At 43.7% G+C, this 21,166-nt stretch overlaps 2 protein-coding genes across 5 annotated transcripts; one reads left to right on the top strand and one right to left on the bottom strand.

Annotated features, from left to right (window-relative positions):
* Positions 1-1,109: 1,109 nt before the first annotated feature.
* On the top strand, positions 1,110-6,223 carry LOC115571491 (gastrula zinc finger protein XlCGF26.1-like). Of its 4 annotated transcripts, none has more exons than XM_030400932.1 (3): positions 1,110-1,307; positions 4,439-5,040; positions 5,125-6,223. In XM_030400932.1, the coding sequence occupies exons 2-3, from the start codon at positions 4,597-4,599 to the stop codon at positions 6,034-6,036; spliced, it is 1,356 nt and encodes a 451-aa protein (XP_030256792.1). In that variant the 5' UTR covers positions 1,110-1,307; positions 4,439-4,596; the 3' UTR covers positions 6,037-6,223. The 4 variants fall into 4 exon arrangements, with proteins under 4 accessions (XP_030256792.1, XP_030256793.1, XP_030256791.1 ...); XM_030400933.1 differs by having other exon boundaries at positions 4,439-5,572; positions 5,825-6,223; XM_030400931.1 differs by having other exon boundaries at positions 1,111-1,307; positions 4,439-5,460; positions 5,545-6,223.
* A 1,173-nt stretch (positions 6,224-7,396) lies between these two features.
* Positions 7,397-12,989, bottom strand: LOC115571498 (scavenger receptor cysteine-rich type 1 protein M130-like). Its single transcript, XM_030400942.1, has 5 exons — positions 12,767-12,989; positions 9,812-10,144; positions 9,446-9,727; positions 9,072-9,163; positions 7,397-8,978 (listed from the first exon to the last, which is right to left on the bottom strand). Exons 1-5 carry the CDS (start codon positions 12,933-12,935, stop codon positions 8,874-8,876), a joined length of 981 nt encoding a protein of 326 aa, XP_030256802.1. The 5' UTR covers positions 12,936-12,989; the 3' UTR covers positions 7,397-8,873.
* Between the last annotated feature and the right edge of the window lie 8,177 nt (positions 12,990-21,166).

Raw genomic sequence — 21,166 nt, 5'->3', positions numbered from 1 at the left:
GTCTGTGTGTCTCTGAGCAGTGACGGAGAATAACAAACTGTTTCCTGCTTTTCCTTCCTCCTCCTCCTCCTCCTCTTCCTCTTCCTGCCCCCCCCTCCCCCCCCCCCCCTCCTCCTCCCCCTCCTCCTCCTCTTCCTCTGAGTTCATTCAGGCCTTAACAACTCTGGACTGAGCTCCTCCTCCTCCTCTCTCCCCCCCCCCCCTCCTCCTCCTCTTCCTCTTCCTCCTCCTCCTCCTCCTCCTCCTCCTCGCTGCCCCTCAGTGGTGACAGCAGGTCGGTGCAGCAGAGAAGAAGAGTCCTCAGCTCTGTGGTCGCTGCCTCCATCAGAAGCTACAGCTTTCATCGTGGCTTCCAGCAGAGTGAATTTCAGAGCTGGGTTTATTTATATCACACTTTACAAAGTACAAAGAATTAAAGGTTGAGGCAGGTGAAACTTTAGACACCAAACCAGAGACGTGTTGGTCCGTCTCCGCCGTGTCTGTGGCGCTCAGACCAGGCTTATTGTTTCACACGCATCAGTTTTTGAGTTATTCATCAATGTGAACAGGCTTCTTTAAAACAAGTCTTCAGTAGGAAGCAGAAAGGAATCAACAGGAATATATTTAAATAAAAATAACTGAAGACAGCTGCTCAGTGTAGTTTGGAATCAAACAAACAGGAGGACAGAGTGTGTTGGGGACTATTTTCAGTGGCGGATGAATCCACATTCAGAGGGAAACGTCCACATCATCTGTAATAACATCAAAGTTCAACAAGAGTCAATGTGGTCGTGTGAACGGCAGGAAACAACAGTGTGGAGTTCATTTAGATTTAAACTTTAGATTCAAAGTTCAAACGAAGATGAGTAAAAACTGTCCGCTGAAGTTAGCTTAGCATGCTAACTGATAAAGGTCATGGTGGTAACCCAGCAACAGCTTCAGTTGGTGATCGTTGGAACTTCTGTCGTCGTGTTGAGCGACATGTCAGACCGACGACTGCTGAGAGCTTCAGTGACACAGCAGCTCGATGATGATGATGATGATGATGGTGACGGTGATGATGATGATGATGATGATGGTGATGATGATGATGATGATGATGATGATGATGATGATGATGGTGACGGTGATGATGATGTTTATTAATGAGTTTGTTTTGGTTCAAAGTTAAAGACAGTATAATTCTGCAGTAACCAGGTGAATACTTCAGTGATATTCTGCAGGTCGTCACTCTGAGGTAAACTAAGACTCGGTGTCCAGCAGATCTGCAGAACTTCCATCATAGTTGTTTGAACGGTTCAGTCCTAAAGTTGTGCGACACAGATCAGGTTTGTACATTTTTAATGTTATTCTCACTTTCTGTGTTAATTGTGTGCTGTTGGTCACATCTTCACTGCAGTTTGAAGCTAGTTTGTCAAACATCTACATGTGTTTTTTGTGTTTAAGTGTAATTCTTCTGCGTCTGTTAGCATCTGACTAGCTCAGCTGAGGGTTTGAAAGTGTTCAGCTCAGCCAGAACTCACAGGGGTTTAACAGGCAGCTGATTGAACCTGATGGCTCCATCAGAACCAGCACAGGTTCTGCAGGACAGCTGCCAAACAGCAGCTAGATCTGGTGTGTGATCAGTCAGCTAGCTTAAATCAGCCACACAGCCGGTTTAAGCTACCTGAGAAGACAGGTGGTAACCTAGCAACAGCAGCAGTTAGTGGCTGTGAGATGGAGACTCAGTTTTTACTGCTGAGTAACTTTAAAGCATCTGAAAACTCATTTAACAGCCTGAAACGTTTACACTGGTAGCATGTGACAAAGTACATTTACCCAAGTACTTGTACTGAGCAATACTGAGGTACTTGTACTGCACTCTGTGTAAAGCCGCTCTGCAGTCAGTGTTTCTTCCTGTCTAACAGAGAAAGGGGGTACCGTCATACGTTGATTAGTTGAATCTACAGCTGTGCATCATGTTCTATAAGACATCATATATCTGTGGTGTGGCTGTCCTGTGAGAACCACTTATCAGTTAAAAGTCAGGAGAACAGCCTGTTTTCAGCTTTGTGGTGATGCATCATCCAGATAATCCAAGATTGTTTTTCTACATTCAGGGGAAGAAGAAGAAGAATTTTCTTTCCCCATAAAGAAACAACATTCTTCAGTTCATCAGAAAACAGTCCTCATCAACGATATTGGAGAAATTAGCTTTTACTGGACAGGAGGAGTGTTAAAATATCTAAATCAAAAAAGTAATAAAAAGACAAATGTAGTGGAGTCAAAGGTACAACCCCTGCCTCTGAGATGTAGTGGAGAAGAAGTATAAAGGTGCATAAAATGTAAATACTCAAGAAAAGTACCTGGCCGTTGTACTTAAGTGAATCAGATTCACTTACTGTCTTTATTGTGTTCAGGTTCATCATATTGTGTCTTCAAACATTAATCAAATGTTTGTAAACTATTTAAATGATAATGAAGCCGTCACCATGACAACAGTTACTCCTCCCACCAACCTCTGTCTGAGTGAAACTTGGCTTCATAATTGTATTCCTACAAACATGATAAAAATCCCTGGTTATGTTTGCTACAGAAATTACAGATCTTTTGGGAGGGGGTTGTATTGATTTATATCAGAGATACCCTTAAATGTAATGAAATACAACTAAACACCTCTCTTGAATGTCTTGCTCTGAATGTAGTTTCATCACCTCAAACTAATTTCAGTATTGTGATTTTGTACAACCCCCCATCACACAATGTTTCTTTTTACAAAGATTTGCAAGATGTTATGAAAAAGATTGATAACAAATCAGAGACTATTATATATGGGGACTATAACATCAATTGGCTGGACAAGAAAAGTAAACAAAAATTGAAAACAATCATGCTTAAATACATCTTTCAACAAATGGTCAACTCACCCACAAGAATAACAAGAAATAGTAAAACCTTAATTGATCTCATTTTTTCTAATAGAGAGGAATGGATAAGTGCTTATGCTTAGTTTTGACAATTTCCTAAAATTTTCGTCTGTCAAACTGGTTTTTAAATGTTTGGAGAACTTGGCACCAGATGAGCTGTGCAGCCTTTTTAGCAGACAAACTAGAGATAGGATCACCAGGGGTACGGCAAGTGGTAACTGTAAAATCTCACGCCGTAAGACCTCCTATGGGCAATCAGCCTTTTCTATAAAGGGTTCCCAGATGTGGAATTCACTACCGACCGAAATAAAACTAACCAGAGAAATTAAGATTTTAATACAAATGTTAAAGTGGCTGAAACAAAATCAGAGTTGCATGCATTTTTAATGGGTCATGACTTGGTATGATTTTAGAAGGATTGGACATTTTATTGTGTTGTTATGTTACTTTGATGTCTTTCTTCTTACCTTCTTTTTTCTATTAAAAGCCTCACTAGGGACGGGAGTTGGGAACTAGCATTAGCTATAATCTCTGTATGCAGAACATCAGTCACATTGACTTGTTTGTAACGAGTGGAAGTGTTACTATGTTAACCTGCATTGTCCCTATCAAATAAACTAAATTAAATTAAGTACTCGGGTAAATGTACTCAGTTACATTCCAGCACTGACTAACAGGCACACTGTGACAGAAAACAACTATATCAGAGAAACTCTGCAGATGGACAGAAGTGTCCAATCTGAACAGCTTCTCTTTACACTTTTCTTCTAATGCTGCTCTCCTTCCTCTCCAGTCTTTACTAATGAACTGTACACTATTAGATACAACACGTTGGTTAACAGTTTCACATTACGTGCCTGATTTAGTATATTTTCTAAAAATATTGTTTGGAAGGGTTAGGGTTACCCTAACCCTAACCCTAACACAGGCAGACTCATGTGGTCATGTTCTAAAATTTCCTCTTCTGTCTCCTGACTCTTTTTCCTGTCCAGTGTTCCTCCCCTCCTTCCTCTCTCCATCCACCTGGCTTAAAAACACTTTGATATTGAAGTAATGGATTAATTTGTCTCTTTTCTCTAAAACTAGTGCGAGTAGTTAGTAGAATAAGAGTGATATAAAGCTGTGTAGTTGTGGATGACATGTGGAACCTGTGGGATGACACGTGGAGCCTTCTTAGTGTTTTAAAAATAGAGATTTTGATGCTAGCGTACATTTGAAAATTAGCTTGCCCGAAAACGAAACTATGGTAAATTTTAAAAGGGCCTCTTTCGTCGTAATTATGCATTCACATGAAGGTTTGACTCATATTCGATCACAAAGAAAGCCTCGGTTGCTTTTTGGCGAGAGTTTCACTTTAACTTGGACGAGTTGTTGAAGGCAAATAATGTCAGCAAACAGTTTTAAAAACTCTTTCAAAGACAACCTCACTGCTCGTCTCTTCTTGAACACGTTCTTATTCTGTATCCTTACATCTGTTGAGGAAACTTCACATATGAATGAGTTATTTTTCATTTTCTCTTTAATAGTTGTTTTATATGGTCTGCTCCCTGCAGATGTCCTGCAGCTGTTGGTGATTAAAGGCCACAATCTGGACCAGGAGGACTCAGAGTCCCTTTATATAAAAGAGGAACAGGAGGAGGTCTGGACCAATCAGGAGGGAGAGCATCATACTGGGCTGGTGTCACTGCTGTTCCTATGAAGAGTGAAGAGGATGGAGAGGAACCTCATCCATCACAATTTCATCAAAGCTGAACTGGACAACAGAGAGGCAGAGCCTCCAGTCAGCAGCTATGTGACAGAGATGAAAGCAGAAACTGATGGAGAGGACTGTAGAGGACCACGGCCAGCCAGGAACCAAGATCCAGGTCGTCCCCCACAAGCAAATACTGTTGAAAAGGCTTCAGACTCTGAGACCGATTTCAGTTACGAATACTGGCAAGAACCTTTGTCAGAGTCTGGAACTGAAGCTGAAGACGAGGACGGTGACTGGGAAGAAACCAGGACTCCTGAGTCAGGTGTCAGTGATCTGAGGCAAAGACAAAACCAGAAGACCAGTCTGATGACAGAGGAGCAAGTCCAGAAAGGACGAAAGCCATTTGGTTGTGACGTGTGTGGGAAAAGATTCACAAGACAGGAATATCTGAAGAGGCACCTCAGAGTCCACACTGGAGAAAAGCCATTTGGTTGTGATGTCTGTGGGAAAAGATTTAATCATAAACAAAGTCTGGAGACACACAAGAGAGTCCACACTGGAGAGAAACCATTTGGTTGTCACGTGTGTGGGAAAAGATTCACAAGACAGGATCATCTGAAGAGGCACCTGAGAGTCCACACAGGAGAAAAGCCATTTGGTTGTGATGTCTGTGGGAAAAAATTCACAACACAGGGAAGTCTGAAGGAACACATGAGAGTCCACACTGGAGAGAAACCATTTGGTTGTGACGTCTGTGGGAAAAGATTCACAAGACAGAGAAATCTGGAGACACACAAGAGAGTCCACACAGGAGAGAAACCATTTGGTTGTCACGTGTGTGGGAAAAGATTCACAAGACAGGAATATCTGAAGAGGCACCTCAGAGTCCACACTGGAGAAAAGCCATTTGGTTGTGATGTCTGTGGGAAAAGATTTAATCATAAACAAAGTCTGGAGACACACAAGAGAGTCCACACTGGAGAGAAACCATTTGGTTGTCACGTGTGTGGGAAAAGATTCACAAGACAGGATCATCTGAAGAGGCACCTGAGAGTCCACACAGGAGAAAAGCCATTTGGTTGTGATGTCTGTGGGAAAAAATTCACAACACAGGGAAGTCTGAAGGAACACATGAGAGTCCACACTGGAGAGAAACCATTTGGTTGTGACGTCTGTGGGAAAAGATTCACAAGACAGAGAAATCTGGAGACACACAAGAGAGTCCACACAGGAGAGAAACCATTTGGTTGTCACGTGTGTGGGAAAAGATTCACAAGACAGGATCATCTGAAGAGGCACCTGAGAGTCCACACAGGAGAAAAGCCATTTGGTTGTGATGTCTGTGGGAAAAGATTCACAAGACAGAGAAATCTGGAGACACACAAGAGAGTCCACACAGGAGAGAACCCATTTGGTTTTGATGTCTGTGGAAAAATATTTTTTAGAAATCAACTTTGAAGACACACATGAGGGTCCACTAGGGGCAGAAACTGTTTAATTGGAATATTTTCATGAAAAGTTAATAACATTAGTTTGTCTATAAGAACCACGGCAGGTTGAGTTGTTGTTTCATCATAACTTCTTGTTTTCTTTCTCTTTTGTGTTTTTTAAAATGTGTGATTAAATCTTAATTATTGGTGGTTTAGTTCGTCTTTGTGTGTTTTGGCACAAAATTGTCTAAAAAGGTTAATTAAATCTCTTATGTCTCAATCTTTAACCAGTCCTTTAAAACTGACATGGCCCATACCGTGCTCTTTTTGGTGTTCAGTTCGTGTTGATCCTCTTTTATTTTGTCGATGTCTCTGTCATCCAAAACTTTCTGCCCTTTCACTTCTCCCTCTTCACTGCTTTCCTCTCTTTTTCTTTAAGTTAATGTGAAACTCATCCATACTAGTGGCCTAGGAGTATGTTTTTTCCGATATGAAGTAGGTTACAGATCAGCTGGCGTCGCTTAGCGGCCGAATATGCTGGGGTGATGAGTGAAGAATTTAGAGCGCGGAGTGCTACGAAATATGTGAATCAGAAGCAAGAAGGCCACTTTCCTTGACGACGGTCAAATATGCTTAGCAGCGGTCAATTATATGAAAATAGTTGACCGTCAATTATATGAAAATAGTTGACCGTCATTTCTATGAAAATAATTGACCGCCGAACATTGAGAAGCCCCATTCAAGTGAATGGAGCATTCTACAGCATTAAGAAGAGCCGTGTAATAAACCTGTTATCTGTTTTTCTAGCAGGTGAGGGTGCAGCATTAGTTACCATGCCGATGAAACCTACAGCTTGTTGGTCGGTAGGTAGGCCATTGTGGGATGGGATGACATGTGGAACATGTGGGGTGAATGCAGTGACCATCAACAGGTTACTTATTATCTGTTTTGTGTGGGGGGGGCAGGTGTGGATGGGAGCTTAGGAGCTAATAAATAGATGAGCGTATTTGTTGCTAAATGAACCACTAACAGCAGTTAAGACCAATGGTGACCTGACAACCAAGACCTGACAGTGAAACCTGTTCCCTGTTGTTTCATGGAGTTTAGCTGCTGTAGACAGTTGGATGCTTGCTTGTTCAGCCATCTGTTAGCTTGACTAACATTGGGGCTGAGGTTAACGGCAACCAAACATGGCAAGAAAACCGCATCAGTACTGTGTTACACATCCAGATAGTGGAGTCCCAGTCTGGACCAGGAGGACTCTGAGTCCCTTTACATAAAAGGGGAACAGGAGGAGGTCTGGACCAATCAGGAGGGAGAGCACTACCTTTAAGGGCCCTGATAAAAGAAACTGGAGAGGACTGATGGTGTATAGAGGGGCTTAAGTAAGAAGAGGTTCAGTTAAGATAAACCAAAGATAAAGAAACCAAAGAAAACCTGCAGCTAGTTGACTGGTGACCTTTGTGGTCACTCAACTGGGCTGAAGAATAAACACAACTTCCCTTAACTAGAATGAAACAGGGCAGCAAGGAAACCTCAATGGGGCCTAAACAGTCCAGAGATTCTGGCTGACGGTCTATCAGGTCTGCAGTGTGTCACGGACAGAGTCAGAATGAGAGTGAGTCCAGCCTGGGTGCCACTCCCCTCCTCTCTGAAGCCTTCACAAAAGGGCGTCATCACTCCCTGATTGGCTGGGAGGGGAATGTCTCGAGCTGCTGTCACTCATTAGGCGTGTTTAAGTTGAACTCCAGCTGACCTCCTGCAGCAGCGAGATCTGCTGGTGACTGCAGGGGCGGTGACACAAACGCTGCTGTGAAGTCAGACTCTACGTGACGGGAACAGAAAGGGCCAATAAGAGTGGATAGTACAGAAACACTGGACACAGCAGGTAACCACTTCTCCATCATCACCACAAGTCAGGTGACAGAACTCAGCAGTTTATTGACGACATCATCATCACATAATTGTAACACTGTACATATTATCTATATATTTGTACTGTTTTAAATATACTTACATTGCACTAATGCCTTGTACTTGTCTACTTGTTCTTACTTACTTTATGTTGTGTGAATAATCAGATGCTGCTAAAATGTCGTTGTACACGTGCAATGACAATAGAAGGATTCTGATTCTGATCTTTCAGGGTTGTTGTGTTACGTGAAGGATTTTATAGGTTTATTCATGGTGACTGTCCCACAGGTGCGGCCACACGGCTGCTACTGATCTGAAAGTATGTGATATCTGAGTAGAAAAGAGGCGCTTATGGATATGGAAATTCATCGAAACACAAGTGATATACGTCAGCGTAGATGAGAGCCAATAAGGGCAAAGTCCTGACGTCATGAAGGGTGGGTCTAGGAGTCACGCAGTACCTGGAGAGCAACTGCTCACCTGCTCTGCAGCCGCCTTGCTCCTGCGATAACTTAAGATCATGTGACATCGAATGCGGAGCAGAAACCATCCAGGTCATCGTGGACACATTTTAACCAGCATGCATCATGATTTAAGCAGCGCTGCACAGTGCTGCTTAAATCATGAACTCGCCTATTCATTAGGAGTCAGTCTGTCTCTGCACCTGCACTCAGGTGATCTGAATCCACTGCAGTCAGTCCAGACGGATTTTTAAATTCAGCCCCAAACAGATAAAGATAGAGAGTCTTAATTAATGGGACTGCAGCAACAATACAACACGGACTGTTACAGTCGAGTATATGGTGATTAAAAATGGATCTAATGAACCTGTAAATGATCACTTATATAGAAATGATAAAAGCACAAATATGATGTCGCTGTATGTGATGCTAGCGAGTGTGTATAGACAGGTAATGAGCTGATGGAGGGTTGATGAGCTCTTTGGAGGTCCTACTCTGCTGCCTCGCCTCCTTCCTCTTCAGCTCTGTGAACACCGAGGTTATAATCATCCAGCTCCATGGGCTCCTGTGGGTCCGGCTTCTGCCCCCTGGTGGTCTGGAGAAACACGACAGCACACACAGTTCAGTATTCACAAGCAAAGTGCTTCATTTGAGCCGGAGCTCTGATCAACAGAGCGGTGAACGTTACCTGATGGGTGACACAGACGACAGTGATGAGCAGCAGCAGACCCAGAGACAGGACGACCAGTCTGACCAGACCGATGTAAGAAACTGTTGGACCTGATGAAACACATTCAGTCATCACTTCAGATCACATGACATCATGAGTACAACAGCTCTCATTAAACATAAACTTCAGATCCTCTAAAATCACTGACGTCACTTTAACACGTCGCTGATTGATTCAGTTCTGAGAGAATAAGTTCCTCTGATCCTCTCTGTGTGTTTTCATGTCAGTTCCTCTTGTTTTTGTCTTGTTTTCTATTCCTGCTGGTCTCTGGCAGCTACCAAACATCATTTTGTTGGATGACAAATGGAGTGTGTTATGTGACTGAGGCTTACCTGAGCAGGTAACCTCCAGGAAGAAGGACGACCACATCGGTGACACGCACTCCCTCAGAGCAGATCCAGACTGAACACAGTCAGGACGTATCTCCCATGCAGATTTGAGTGTGGATTCATTTCTGAGTCCTGTTGAAACAACAGACCCACAGTGCAGCTCTCTGCAGACTACAGCTGCTGACGTCAGAGTCCAGTTAGAGTCATAAACCGGCCTCCAGTCTCCCTGTTTCACCTCCAGAGCTCCTGCACAGCGACTGGATCCTCCCACCAACCTGACACGTTCTGAACAGAGACAAGAGAGTCATCAGTAAAAGAATAAAGTGAGTTTCATTAGAACAGAAATCAAAGCTGCAGCTCCTCTTCTACCTGAGCAGGTGAGTCCAACAGCCTTTCCAGGTGAGCAGGTGTTTCTAGCTGAGCCAGAGCTCCTACAGTCCAGGAGAGCAGACTCATTGCCTTCACACTGGAACTCTTTGGTCAACATCGGAGCCTCCACTTCTCCATAGAGCGCCCCCCAGAGGACCGAAGGAGCCCCACAGCCGAGCTCCCTGCAGACCACCTCTGCATCCCGCTGGTCAAAGTCGGCTTCACACACTAAAGACCACCACTGGTTAGACTGGTTAGACTGGTTAGACTGGTCAGACGTCACCTCCAGTCTGCCTGAACACAGACTAGTCCCATTCACCAGCCTGACAGAGTCTGCAGACAGAGACAATTCCAAAACTGATCTTTATTTATGACCAGAGTCCTGCACGGGTTCGGGTACCCGACGGGTGACCCGCACAATTTGGATGAAATGGGTGAAAAATAATGTCCTGTGTCGGACACGGATGCGGATCGGGTCGGACGCCTAGAGAGCGCGGGTCGGGTTTTGCGATTGTCATTTTCATGGTGTCAGCTGCAAAAAAAAAAAACATTAGCGACACATCTACAAAAATATGCCTGCATTTCAAAATGATAAGCATGTACTGTATTGACCCGAATATAGGACGAGGTTTTTTTTTGATGAAAATTATATGGAAAAAGTGGGGTCGTGACGGTTGACTTATAATCTGGGTCTAACCTTTGACACATGCTGATAGTTGTCTGGGTCGCTACTAGGGGTGGTTAATCGGCCCAATTTCCCGATTCGATTCGATTCCGATTATTGAAGTCTCGATTCGATTACAAATCGATTTTCGATTATTAACGATTATTGATCTTCCATTTAATATCAGTCAGCTGCTGAATTATTTTACTTAGCTTTTGAGTAACACCTCACAGCACCTTCAATATTGTATAGTGTAACTGTAATATCCAAATTATTATTTTTTACTTTGTTTTAAATGTAGTGTTTCACTGTTAAAAGAAAGCTGCCAAGCTCAGCAGCCGGACTCATGTTAGAAGCATTGTTGGTGACGAGAACCAGGGCGTGTTTCTCTGTTCCCCACTCGTCTGCCATTGCTTTGAGAAACTCACACATATTTGTGCTTGTGTGGCTATCATCCATAGCTCTCGCCTGAAGTACGTAGGACATTAGCTTCCATTAGCTGCTGAAATAATGAGCTGTAACAGTCACATATGAGACTGTAGCTCTGGATGTCCAGGCATCGCAGGTTATTGCTACCCTGTGAGCAGAGTTGAGGGACTCTTGCACGGAAAGGTTTGTCTCCTTGTAAAGATTTAGAATCGATTTAAGTGTGAAAAAGCTCCGGGATGGAATAACATATCTTGGCTCCAGACTGTGGACCATGAAGCGGAAGCCAGTAAGAGGACTATTTAAAAAAAAAAAAAAAAAAAAAAAAAATTTAAATCGATTTCTGGAAATTTAATAATCGAATCATAATCGTCAATATTATAATAGCGATTAATCAATAATCGATTTTTTTCACCACCCCTAGTCGCTACGCGACCGCAATGGCAGAGGGCGCCATCTTATTGTAGAGACGTCACTGACACTGTGGCTGCGGTTATCTGTCAATCACAGCGGAGAAGAAGAAGTGACAGGAGATGAAAAATGGAGAGACGCGGTGATTTTACGGAGCAAAGTGGATCAAGTGGGGCAAGTTAACAGACATCTGAGGCAGAGCTATGATGCTAATTTTAAGATAATGGTGATCAATGCAGCGGAGGCGCCAAACAACTGTCAGCCAGCCAAGAAATATGGAGTTACGGAGTGTAACGTCCGAAGATGGCGGGTCCAAAAAGACCATCTGAAAACGCTAACAGTAAGAGAAAAGCTTATCGTGGTCCTCTAAGCGGCCGCTTCCAAGAGACTGACAGGAGGGTATGTGAGTTTGTTATTGAGAAATGAATTTTGGTTATCAGAGTCTTTTTCTGAAGATTAGTCTTGAAAAGAGGGGTCGTCTTATAATCAGGGTCGTCTTATAATCAGGGTCGTCCTATATTCGGGTCAATACGGTATATTTCATATGAGCTCATTCATGCGTGCTTGCGCCCTCCCAGAACTCCCATTCCCCACGCTGGCTTACTTTCATTTTTTAAAATTGCGTCAGTCTAATTTTGCTTCAGGTGCGGGTCGGGCGTCGGTATCAATTTATAGCGGGTCGGCTCGGGTGTGGAATGTAATTTGTGCTGCTGTCGGGAAACGGGTTGGATGCGGTTTTAAGTACGACGGGTACGGGCGGGTACGGGTTTGCAAAATAAGACCCGTGCAGGACTCTGTTTATGACGTCATCAGAACCCGGGGAATATTTCTGTGTGTCAGATAAAATAAATGTGTTATTATAACAAACGACCACCACCGGAGTGGATTTTGGTTGAGTTTCACAAGCAGAAGCAGCTCTGTGGAGAATACACGCCGAGTCTACTTTCAACTGAAGCAGTTAATTAGTAAGTAGTGATGAAAAAGCAAATCAGCATAGCTCGATTTGACTTGCTGTGGCCAAAAGTCCAATTCTGACATTTTGGAAACCCCAGTAACCCATTCAAAGGTGTGCCAGGTGTCAGGAATTGACCCTTACATGTTGACATGAGGAATACCTTTGAGTAGAGCAGCCAGCCTTCCCAACTGGACTGAACACTGTTTCAAAACTGTTCCCATTTGTCAGCTGGGACTTTGTGGTCCTGGTTCTGACCCTTTGGAGTCAGCTTGGTCAACTCCAGCTGAGAGGATCTGTTGGGCTGCCAGAGCACCAGGATCAACAAGTCCCACTCTGACAGCATGGGAACATTTATTTAGATCGAAGTTGTCACGTTGCTGAACCGACATCTGAGTCTCAACACTCGACCGGATAACAACATCTGAAGTCAGAACATGTTCCAGTTCATACCAAGAAACTGGAGGATCATTGACATAGATTATGTTCCTGGTAGGCTTACCTGAGCAGGTGATCTTTATGATGGAAGAAGAGGAACCTGATGACAAACACTCCCTCAGAGCAGATCCAGACTCCACACAGTCAGGACTGATCTGCCATGCAGCTCTGTTGGAGGACTCATTTCTCCGTCCTGTTGAAGCAGCAGATCCACAGTACAACTCTTTACACATGACATCTGCTGACGTCAGAGTCCAGTTAGAGCCAAATACTGGTCTCCATTCTCCTCGTTTACCTCCAGAGCTCCTGCACAGCGACTGGATCCTCCCACCAACCTGACACGTTCTGAACAGAGACAAGAGAGTCATCAGTAAAAGAATAAAGTGAGTTTCATTAGAACAGAAATCAAAGCTGCAGCTCCTCTTCTACCTGAGCAGGTGAGTCCAACAGTCTTTCCAGGTGAGCAGTTTTTTAATTATTCACCACATAGCTGAAAAGTTTTGCTTCTACCACTCAGGTATTTGAACCCATCTTGGCAAAGTTTTGACTCAATATAAATCAGACAGCATGTTTAACATCAGGATCAGCGAGTTATAAGAATATCTCACTGTTAGAATCTAAAACTTGGTTGTTTATGTAACAGCTAATAAAACTGATATGTAGCTATTGGTTCTGACACCAGTGGACCAGTGAGGTTCTAACATGTGTGGTGTCATGATGACGGACTCTCTGTCTACCTGAGCTCTTAATGCTGTCACAGAGGTTGATGGTGAGGTTGTCGACGATGTCTCGGAGCAACTGAGAGTTTTTGACAATGTACACATGATCTTCATCAGGATCAGAGGCGATGGACCTCAGCTGTATCTCTCTGGCAATGTCAAAACCTGAAAGAAGTTAAAATGAGACCCAAAACAAAGAAACCTTTTGGGTGGCAAACTATCCAAATTGTGGTTTCCTGACATTCAAACTCAACCTTTGACTGATGGTTGTTCATTTTTAATCTCATTCATTATGAATCATATCTACTTTACATTACTGTCGACTATCTGCTGAAGCTAACAATAATTTCAGCTTCTCTTTCTTCCTCCTGGCAGCTGTTGGTCGACCAATCAAATCATTTTCAGAGACTTGAAAAGACTTGAAACATGTGTGACTCCATTTTCATTAGACATTAACTGATATTAATGACAAATGCAGTCAGTTGTGCATCATGAGGGGGAAACTTGAAATATTCTTTACCTGTTTATTAAAGTCACTTTTTCCTTTTCCTTTTTCCTTATCTTCACTTTCCAGACTTTTCTTTTCTCTGCTGCTTCTCACTGTTCAAACTGAAAGTCACTCACCAACAGTGTAGACTTCGATGCCGGCGTCCTTCAGCTCTTGTGATGGAGAATCCACGTCGTCAGTGGATTCTCCGTCAGTGATTAAGACAGCAATTTTTTCAGAGTCCGCTCGCATTCCCACATTTGGTTGAAAGATGTTTTGGAGGATGTAGTTCAGAGCAGATCCTGTATGACAGAAAAGAGACGATTGAAAAGAAGAGTTGAAATGTTTGGGTAATTATTTCTAGCATTATAAAGACTGAATCATAAATTATTTAAACTTCAATATAAATCTGGGTCAGGGAAAAGCTCGCGGAGGCCATTGAGGAGGACTACCGGTCGGCCTTGAAGAAATTCTGGCAAACCATCCGGACCCAAAGGAATGGGAAGCAGTCCTCCACCAACACTGTTTACCGTGGAAGTGGGGAGCTGTTGACTGGGGACATTGTCGGTGGAAGTAATGCTTCGAAGATCTCCTCAATCCCACTGACACGCCTTCCATAGAGGAAGCAGAGGCTGGGGACTCAGAGGTTGACTCATTCATCACTCAAACCGAAGATTAGGGTCTCGTTAGTATTAAAAATTACTCCCGTAATATTTAATACATAAAAACCCAACCCTTTAACTTCACCATCTGCAGATGGTCACATAACTTTATAACTTTGCTTATTACAGTCTTTACCTCTTCTGTTATCTGTTGTTGTTCGTCTAAAATTGTCATTTAATTTATTTTACCCTGAAATATTTAGTTAATAAACATATATTTAACCTTTTGTCGTTGTCTGGAACTTGAAACTGGAAATTTTAATGTGGAGAATGTGGATGGATCTGTGCAAAGAAGTCACTGCTTCAGAATATGAGATAAATTGATTTGAAATTGATTTAGACTCTTCAAGCCAAACTTGTGCAGTTAGATGTTTGGAATAATTTCCTCCCGATCATTCCAGTAATTAAACAACGGAGGTGGTGCCCCATTTATGAGTGTATTATTAATCACCAGTGATTAATTACCTTTATTATCAAGCAGTGTATGTCCTACACTTGTCAGGTGGATGACTTATCTTATTGGATTTTAACAATTGTGTGCTCAAAATCCGAAAGAATTACTTTGTCTACATAAAAAAGGAAACCATTATACAATAGTTTACTTCAACTTGTGAGAGAAATGGGTGCAAAAAATGTTGCATTTATATTTTTGTATAATAGTGCAGTATTTAGATTTTGTTTCGGGTGCCCTCAAATGACCCCACACGTTAAGTATCTTGGGGTCTTGTTCACGAGTGAGGGAAGGATGGAGCAGGAGATTGACAGGTGGATCGGTGCAGCGGCCGCAGTAATGTGGTCGTTGTATCGGTCTGTCGTGGTGAAGAGAGAGCTGAGCAGAAAGGCGAAGCTCTCGATTTACCGGTCAATCTACGTTCCTACCCTCACCTATGGCCATGAACTTTGGGTCGTGACTGAAAGAATAAGATCCCGGATGCAAGCGGCCGAAATGAGTTTCCTCCGCAGGGTGGCGGGGCGCTCCCTTAGAGATAGGGTGAAGAGCTCTGTCACCCGGGAGGACCTCGGAGTAGAGCCGCTGCTCCTCCACATCGAGAGGAGCCAGCTGAGGTGGCTCGGGCATCTGTTTCGGATGCCCCCTAGATGCCTTCCTTGGGAGGTGTTCCTGGCATGTCCTACCGGGAGGAGACCCCGAGGAAGACCCAGGACACGCTGGAGTGACTATGTTGCTCGGCTGGCCTGGGAACGCCTTTGGATCCTTCCGGAGGAGCTGGAGGAAGTGTCCGGGGAGAGGGAAGTCTGGGTGTCCCTGCTCAGACAGCAGCCCCCGCGACCGAGCCCAGGATAACACGGAAGAAGATGGATGGATAAATCACCTGTATAAGTGTCTCCTTGAAGCTGTTTTATCCCGAATACATCTGCCAGCAGGGCCTGTTTGTTCCGGTGGGTGTTCAAGTACCAATGTGTCTTTGGCTTTATACTGTACTGAACCAGAGCTGCAGAAAACACAAAGCAAAGTGTGAAACAACAAAGACACACTGACCCAAAGTGACAGTGATGATGTTGTAGCGTCTCACAATAATGAAGCTACTACAGGTTATCCAGGGTTCTGCTGGTGATTGCTGCAGTCACACACAGGCTGCTGTCAGCTGTAGACAACACCACACTACTAAACGTCTCTTTGCTTTTGGTTCATTAACAGTTCGCCTCGATTCCCTCACACGTAGACTGACACATGCTCATCATCAGCTGGACGAGGTAACAACCAAACTCTCTAACTGTTGGTCAGTCACAGGCACGTAATCTTTCCTACATCCTGTCTCTTAGGTAACGATGTGACTGACGGGCTTCAGGCCTCCAGGAGTCTCACATGACACCTTCACTGACACTGAGGAAACTTGGTAACTCAGAACTGCATTAAAGAGTCCTTCTTTAACTGAACATAACAGCCTCAGCACAGTAACCTATGGAATAACAATTAACAACAGCATGTCACTCAGTCCGTTCCTATATTCTTTACAAGAAGACAAAGTGATGTTAATAAAACCAATTTAGAGTCAGTGAACACAGGAATGAACTAAAGATGTGTTACAGTCTCTAACTATACAGTCAGTCTTCCAAAAGTATTGTTTTAATTATTGTATTTATTATTATAATGATAATGTATTTGTCTCATCTTAACAGACACAAGATGAGACAAATACATAATGTATTTGTCTCATCTTGTGTCTGTTAAGGTCGTGATGATCGTTTGTTTTAATGTTCCTGTTATATTTAAAAAGCCTTTATAAAAACCTTACAAACTGTGCAGTGTCATACAGCATATTTTACAATCACGACTATAAACCCTACATGAGTACTGGTGTTAGAATGAACGGTACCAATCTGGACTCTGTCTGGGCCGATGTCAAAGGCGCTGACTATGTTAATGATGAAGGACAGGACGTCTTGAAAGGACGTAGGGCTGATGCTCGTGGAGCCGTCCAGCACCAGCACGATGTCAGCCTTGGCTGAGGTTTCACACTGAGCACCTGCAGGAAAACACAGGATTGTGGGATACGTGTGAGGATCAGTGGGTCAGAGTAGATCGTAGACATTAGACTATAGTGCAATTCTAAAGATATCTATCTAAACGTTGCACTAGTCTTGCTGTGGTAGTCCGTGTTCCCGGTGTTACACGTAGTCGTGCTGACATGATTACATTACTCGTTCATCGCCTCCACCGTTGTTTTGTTGACGCTGGATGTTCCCGTTACAAACTGTCAGAGGTGTCTTTTTGCTGCAGCAGAGTCACATTTCACTTTTAGGGTGGAGAGTTTTGAGAGCTGACTGACAAGGATGTGTTGGAGGAACGTGAAAGAAACAGGAAGTCACCCACACAGTCCGGCTGTATGTGTCTGATGAGATGAAGCTGATAACTGAACTCTGTCCCTCATTTATTCTGCGTCATCTGCAGTTATTAATGTGAAACATAACTGTAGGAGATATCATGTTATTATGTTGTCATTTTTTAATATCTCTTGTCGATGTTCCTACTTAATGAGCCGTCGGTTTCTCTGTCATGTTTGAGGTTTGGTTGTGTCGAGGGGCAGCCTGTGGTTTGTGGTTTGTGTTAAAGTAACTGCTCAGCTTCAGCAAAGATAAACCAACATCGACTTTCAGCCGCTTTAGGAAACAGGATGTGATCAGTATCTCTGGGCTCAAAGTCAAACATGTTGTTCATCCATCCTCTGCATTTATCTTAAAGGTCCCATATTAATGTTTATGTATCGCTATGGCTCGCCAAGATGCTGTCATTCAACCGAACCAGTATGACCCAGAATGGGACCCAGAAGGAGAGGCTCCTGAAGAAGTACAGACTCTGCGGCTGCAGCAGGACGTTTCAGAATGGTTAGTGTGTCTGAATAATGTTAGTTTGTTTGTATGTGTTTTTACAGTTACTACCATGTAGCTAATGCTAGCTCATGCTAATGATAAAGGTAAATTATAGTTCTTTGGCAACTGTAAATACAATCTTAACGTGACAACACTTATCAGTGGCTCGGGTGCAGTTGCTGGGTCCAGTATGGTTGGGACTGATCCTTTTATGAGGGTCAGTGTCGAGGAAAAGCCAGCTTTGTAGTTACTGACACTCGTTACTGAAGCAGTCCGATGTGAAGTGGTTAGCACACACATACCAGCTAACAGGAAACCGCAGCCGGCACGTTGTCTTTAAAAATGAAACACTCTTCTGTTGTTCTGTAGCTGGGACAGAATATAGACACTGATGTTGATTTTTATAACCAACAACAGAGTAATGTGTGTGTGTAGCTCTGAGCCACGGCATTGCTTAACACTGCTGTCTCTCCGCTGGACACACGGAACTTTACCTCGGGGATGAACGCCGCCCTCTCAGATATCACTGCGCATAGGAGGCCTGTCTATGTAAATCTCTCCTGTTGTTACGTAACGTTACGTAACAACAGGAGCAGAATCTGAACAGCCTGTAGGAGCTCCCTGTTACCAGTGGGTGGGCTGCAGAGACCATGCAGGACTCACTTGTTTTCCTCATTCTGGGAGTCGGCAGGCTCAGGGAGGACCAGCTTATATATGTAGAGACCAGAGAAAACCTGTTTTTCATGATATGGGACCTTTAATGTTCTCAGTTTACCTGTCGAGGTGTTCTTGCCTTCAGCCTGGAGTCCTGAGGAGGAAATCAGAGAAGAAAGATATGAAAGTGAATTTTGATTGGAGCTGAGCTGTGAGCTGAACAAACACTGTCAGTGGAAACACAGCCAGTCATCCTGAGGAGACACCATTTATTCATCCTTTATGACCTCATGATTCATCATCACTTATTTGAGATTGAGTGTTTTTCATTAGAAAAAGATGTGTCCTCTCTGTGATGCAAGAACAATGTTTGTTTCCTGTTAAGATGTCCGGTTACAGGGATTCTGGTAAGTTTTAGTGACATTTCAGCAAATAGTTTTAATAATATGTTGATGATAATCAGTAAATGGTTAGACTGTGTTGGACAGAATCATCATGACATGAAATGTTCTATTTTTACAGTGAGGTTCTGAATGCAGCACTGTGACTATAATTCAGTAGTTTTACAGTTTTGCACCTTTCACACATGTATCATTAAAGCAGAATCCTACCTGAGCTCCACAGCAACAGCAGCAGCATCAGCAGGTGATCCATATCCAGCTCCACCGTCAGCCTCTTCTCGTCTGTCTGACTCGTCGTTTCTGCTTCTCTTCTCTTCTTCCTTATTTTGTCATCAGCCAGCTGATGATGAGATACAAGCTTCTCAGAGACGATGCTGCTGCGGATGTTAAAAAAAAGAACCAGATTTTGAGATTTTGTTCTCACAGACTCACTTTTCTTCATGACCGTCTTCATGTTTCTTTCACCTCACAGTCCACATGTAGTCCTGCATTATCACCAAACGAGCCACATGTAATCCGCTCTCTTATTCAGAGTCAGACAGCTAAATAAATAGTTTTAAAATATCTAAAATGAGCAAATAAAGAAACAAGATGTCTCCAGTTGACTCATTTGTTTGTGAGCGTCACAGTGTGTTGTGTCTCACTCTGCTTGATGCTGTTAGAGGCTGTAAAGACTGAATTATTATCAGACGTCTGTTATTAATTGAAGCTTCTGCAGGATTAAATGAACACATGACTCTGGGCAGAAAGACTGTTTTGGGCTCCGACACACATTTTAAACAGTTAAAATTACTTCACTGCCACAAGATAATTATTATTATTCTCATAGATTAAGTTGGGTTTAAATTTTAGTTGATCTATATTTCTGTATTCATAATTGTTAGTTGTGTTTTAACTGGTAAAGTAAAGCTGTAGATTATACGACTAATTCATATGCATTTTGCATTTCATGTCAGAGTGACTGAATCAGTCTGTGTGTCTCTGTGCAGTGACGGAGGATAACAAACTGTTTCCTGCTTCGTCTCAGGTGTTTCATTACTTTATCATCTTCAGAAAGTCTTTGGCTCCGCCCCTCAGCAGCAGCTGAGCCCAGAGGACGCTCAGAACCAGATGGTTCAGAGTCCAACATCTCTCCCCGACAACCTCATGACTGTGTGTGTGTGTGTGTGTCTTCATGTCTTCCTGTCCACCTTCCGTCCTCCTCCTCCTCCTCCTCCTCCTGCTCTTCCTCCCCCCCTCCTCTTCCTCCTCCGCCCCCCTCCCCCTCCTGCTCCTCCTCTTCCTCCTCCTGCTCCTCCTCCTCCTCTTCCTCTTCCTCCTCCTGCTCCTCTTCCTCCTCCTCCTCCTCCTCCTCTTCCTCTTCCTCCTCCTGCTCCTCCTCCTCCTCTTCCTCTTCCTCCTCCTGCTCCTCTTCCTCCTCCTCCTCCTCTTCCTCTTCCTCCTCCTGCTCCTCCTCCTCCTCCTCCTCCTCTTCCTCTTCCTCCTCCTGCTCCTCCTCCGCCCCCCTCCCCCTCCTGCTCCCCCTCCTCTTCCTCCCCCTCCTCCTCCTCCTCCTCCGCCCCCCTCCCCCTCCTGATCCCCCTCCTCTTCCATCTCCTCCTCCTGCTCCTCCTCCTCCTCCTCCCCCTCCTCCTCCTCCTCCTCCTCCTCCTCCTCCTCTGACTTCATTCAGGCCTCAACAACTCTGGACTGAGCTCCTCCTCGCTGCCCCTCAGTGGTGACAGCAGGTCGGTGCAGCAGAGAAGAAGAGTCCTCAGCTCTGTGGTCGCTGCCTCCATCAGAAGCTACAGCTTTCATCGTGGCCTCCAGCTGCTGTGAAATGACACGTTTATAATATCTTGAATAATATGAGAGAATTTCAGAGCTGTATTTATTTATATCACACTTTACAAAGTACAAAGAATTAAAGTCTGAGGCAGGTGAAACTTTAGACACCAAACCAGAGACGTGTTGGTCCGTCTCCGTCGTGTCTGTGGCGCTCAGACCAGGTTTATTGTTTCATACGCGTCAGTTTTTGAGTTATTCATCAATGTGAGCAGCCTTCTTTAAAACAAGTCTTCAGTAGGAAGCAGAAAGGAATCAACAGGAATATATTTAAATAAAAAATAACTGAAGACAGCTGCTCAGTGTAGTTTGGAATCAAACAAACAGGAGGACAGAGTGTGTTGGGGACTATTTTCAGCGGCGGATGAATCCACATTCAGAGGGAAA

The sequence above is a fragment of the Sparus aurata genome, chromosome 20, assembly GCF_900880675.1.
Source record: "Sparus aurata chromosome 20, fSpaAur1.1, whole genome shotgun sequence".
In the NCBI taxonomy this organism is placed as follows: Eukaryota; Metazoa; Chordata; class Actinopteri; order Spariformes; family Sparidae; genus Sparus; species Sparus aurata.
This window is presented reverse-complemented; position numbering and strand designations above follow the sequence as displayed.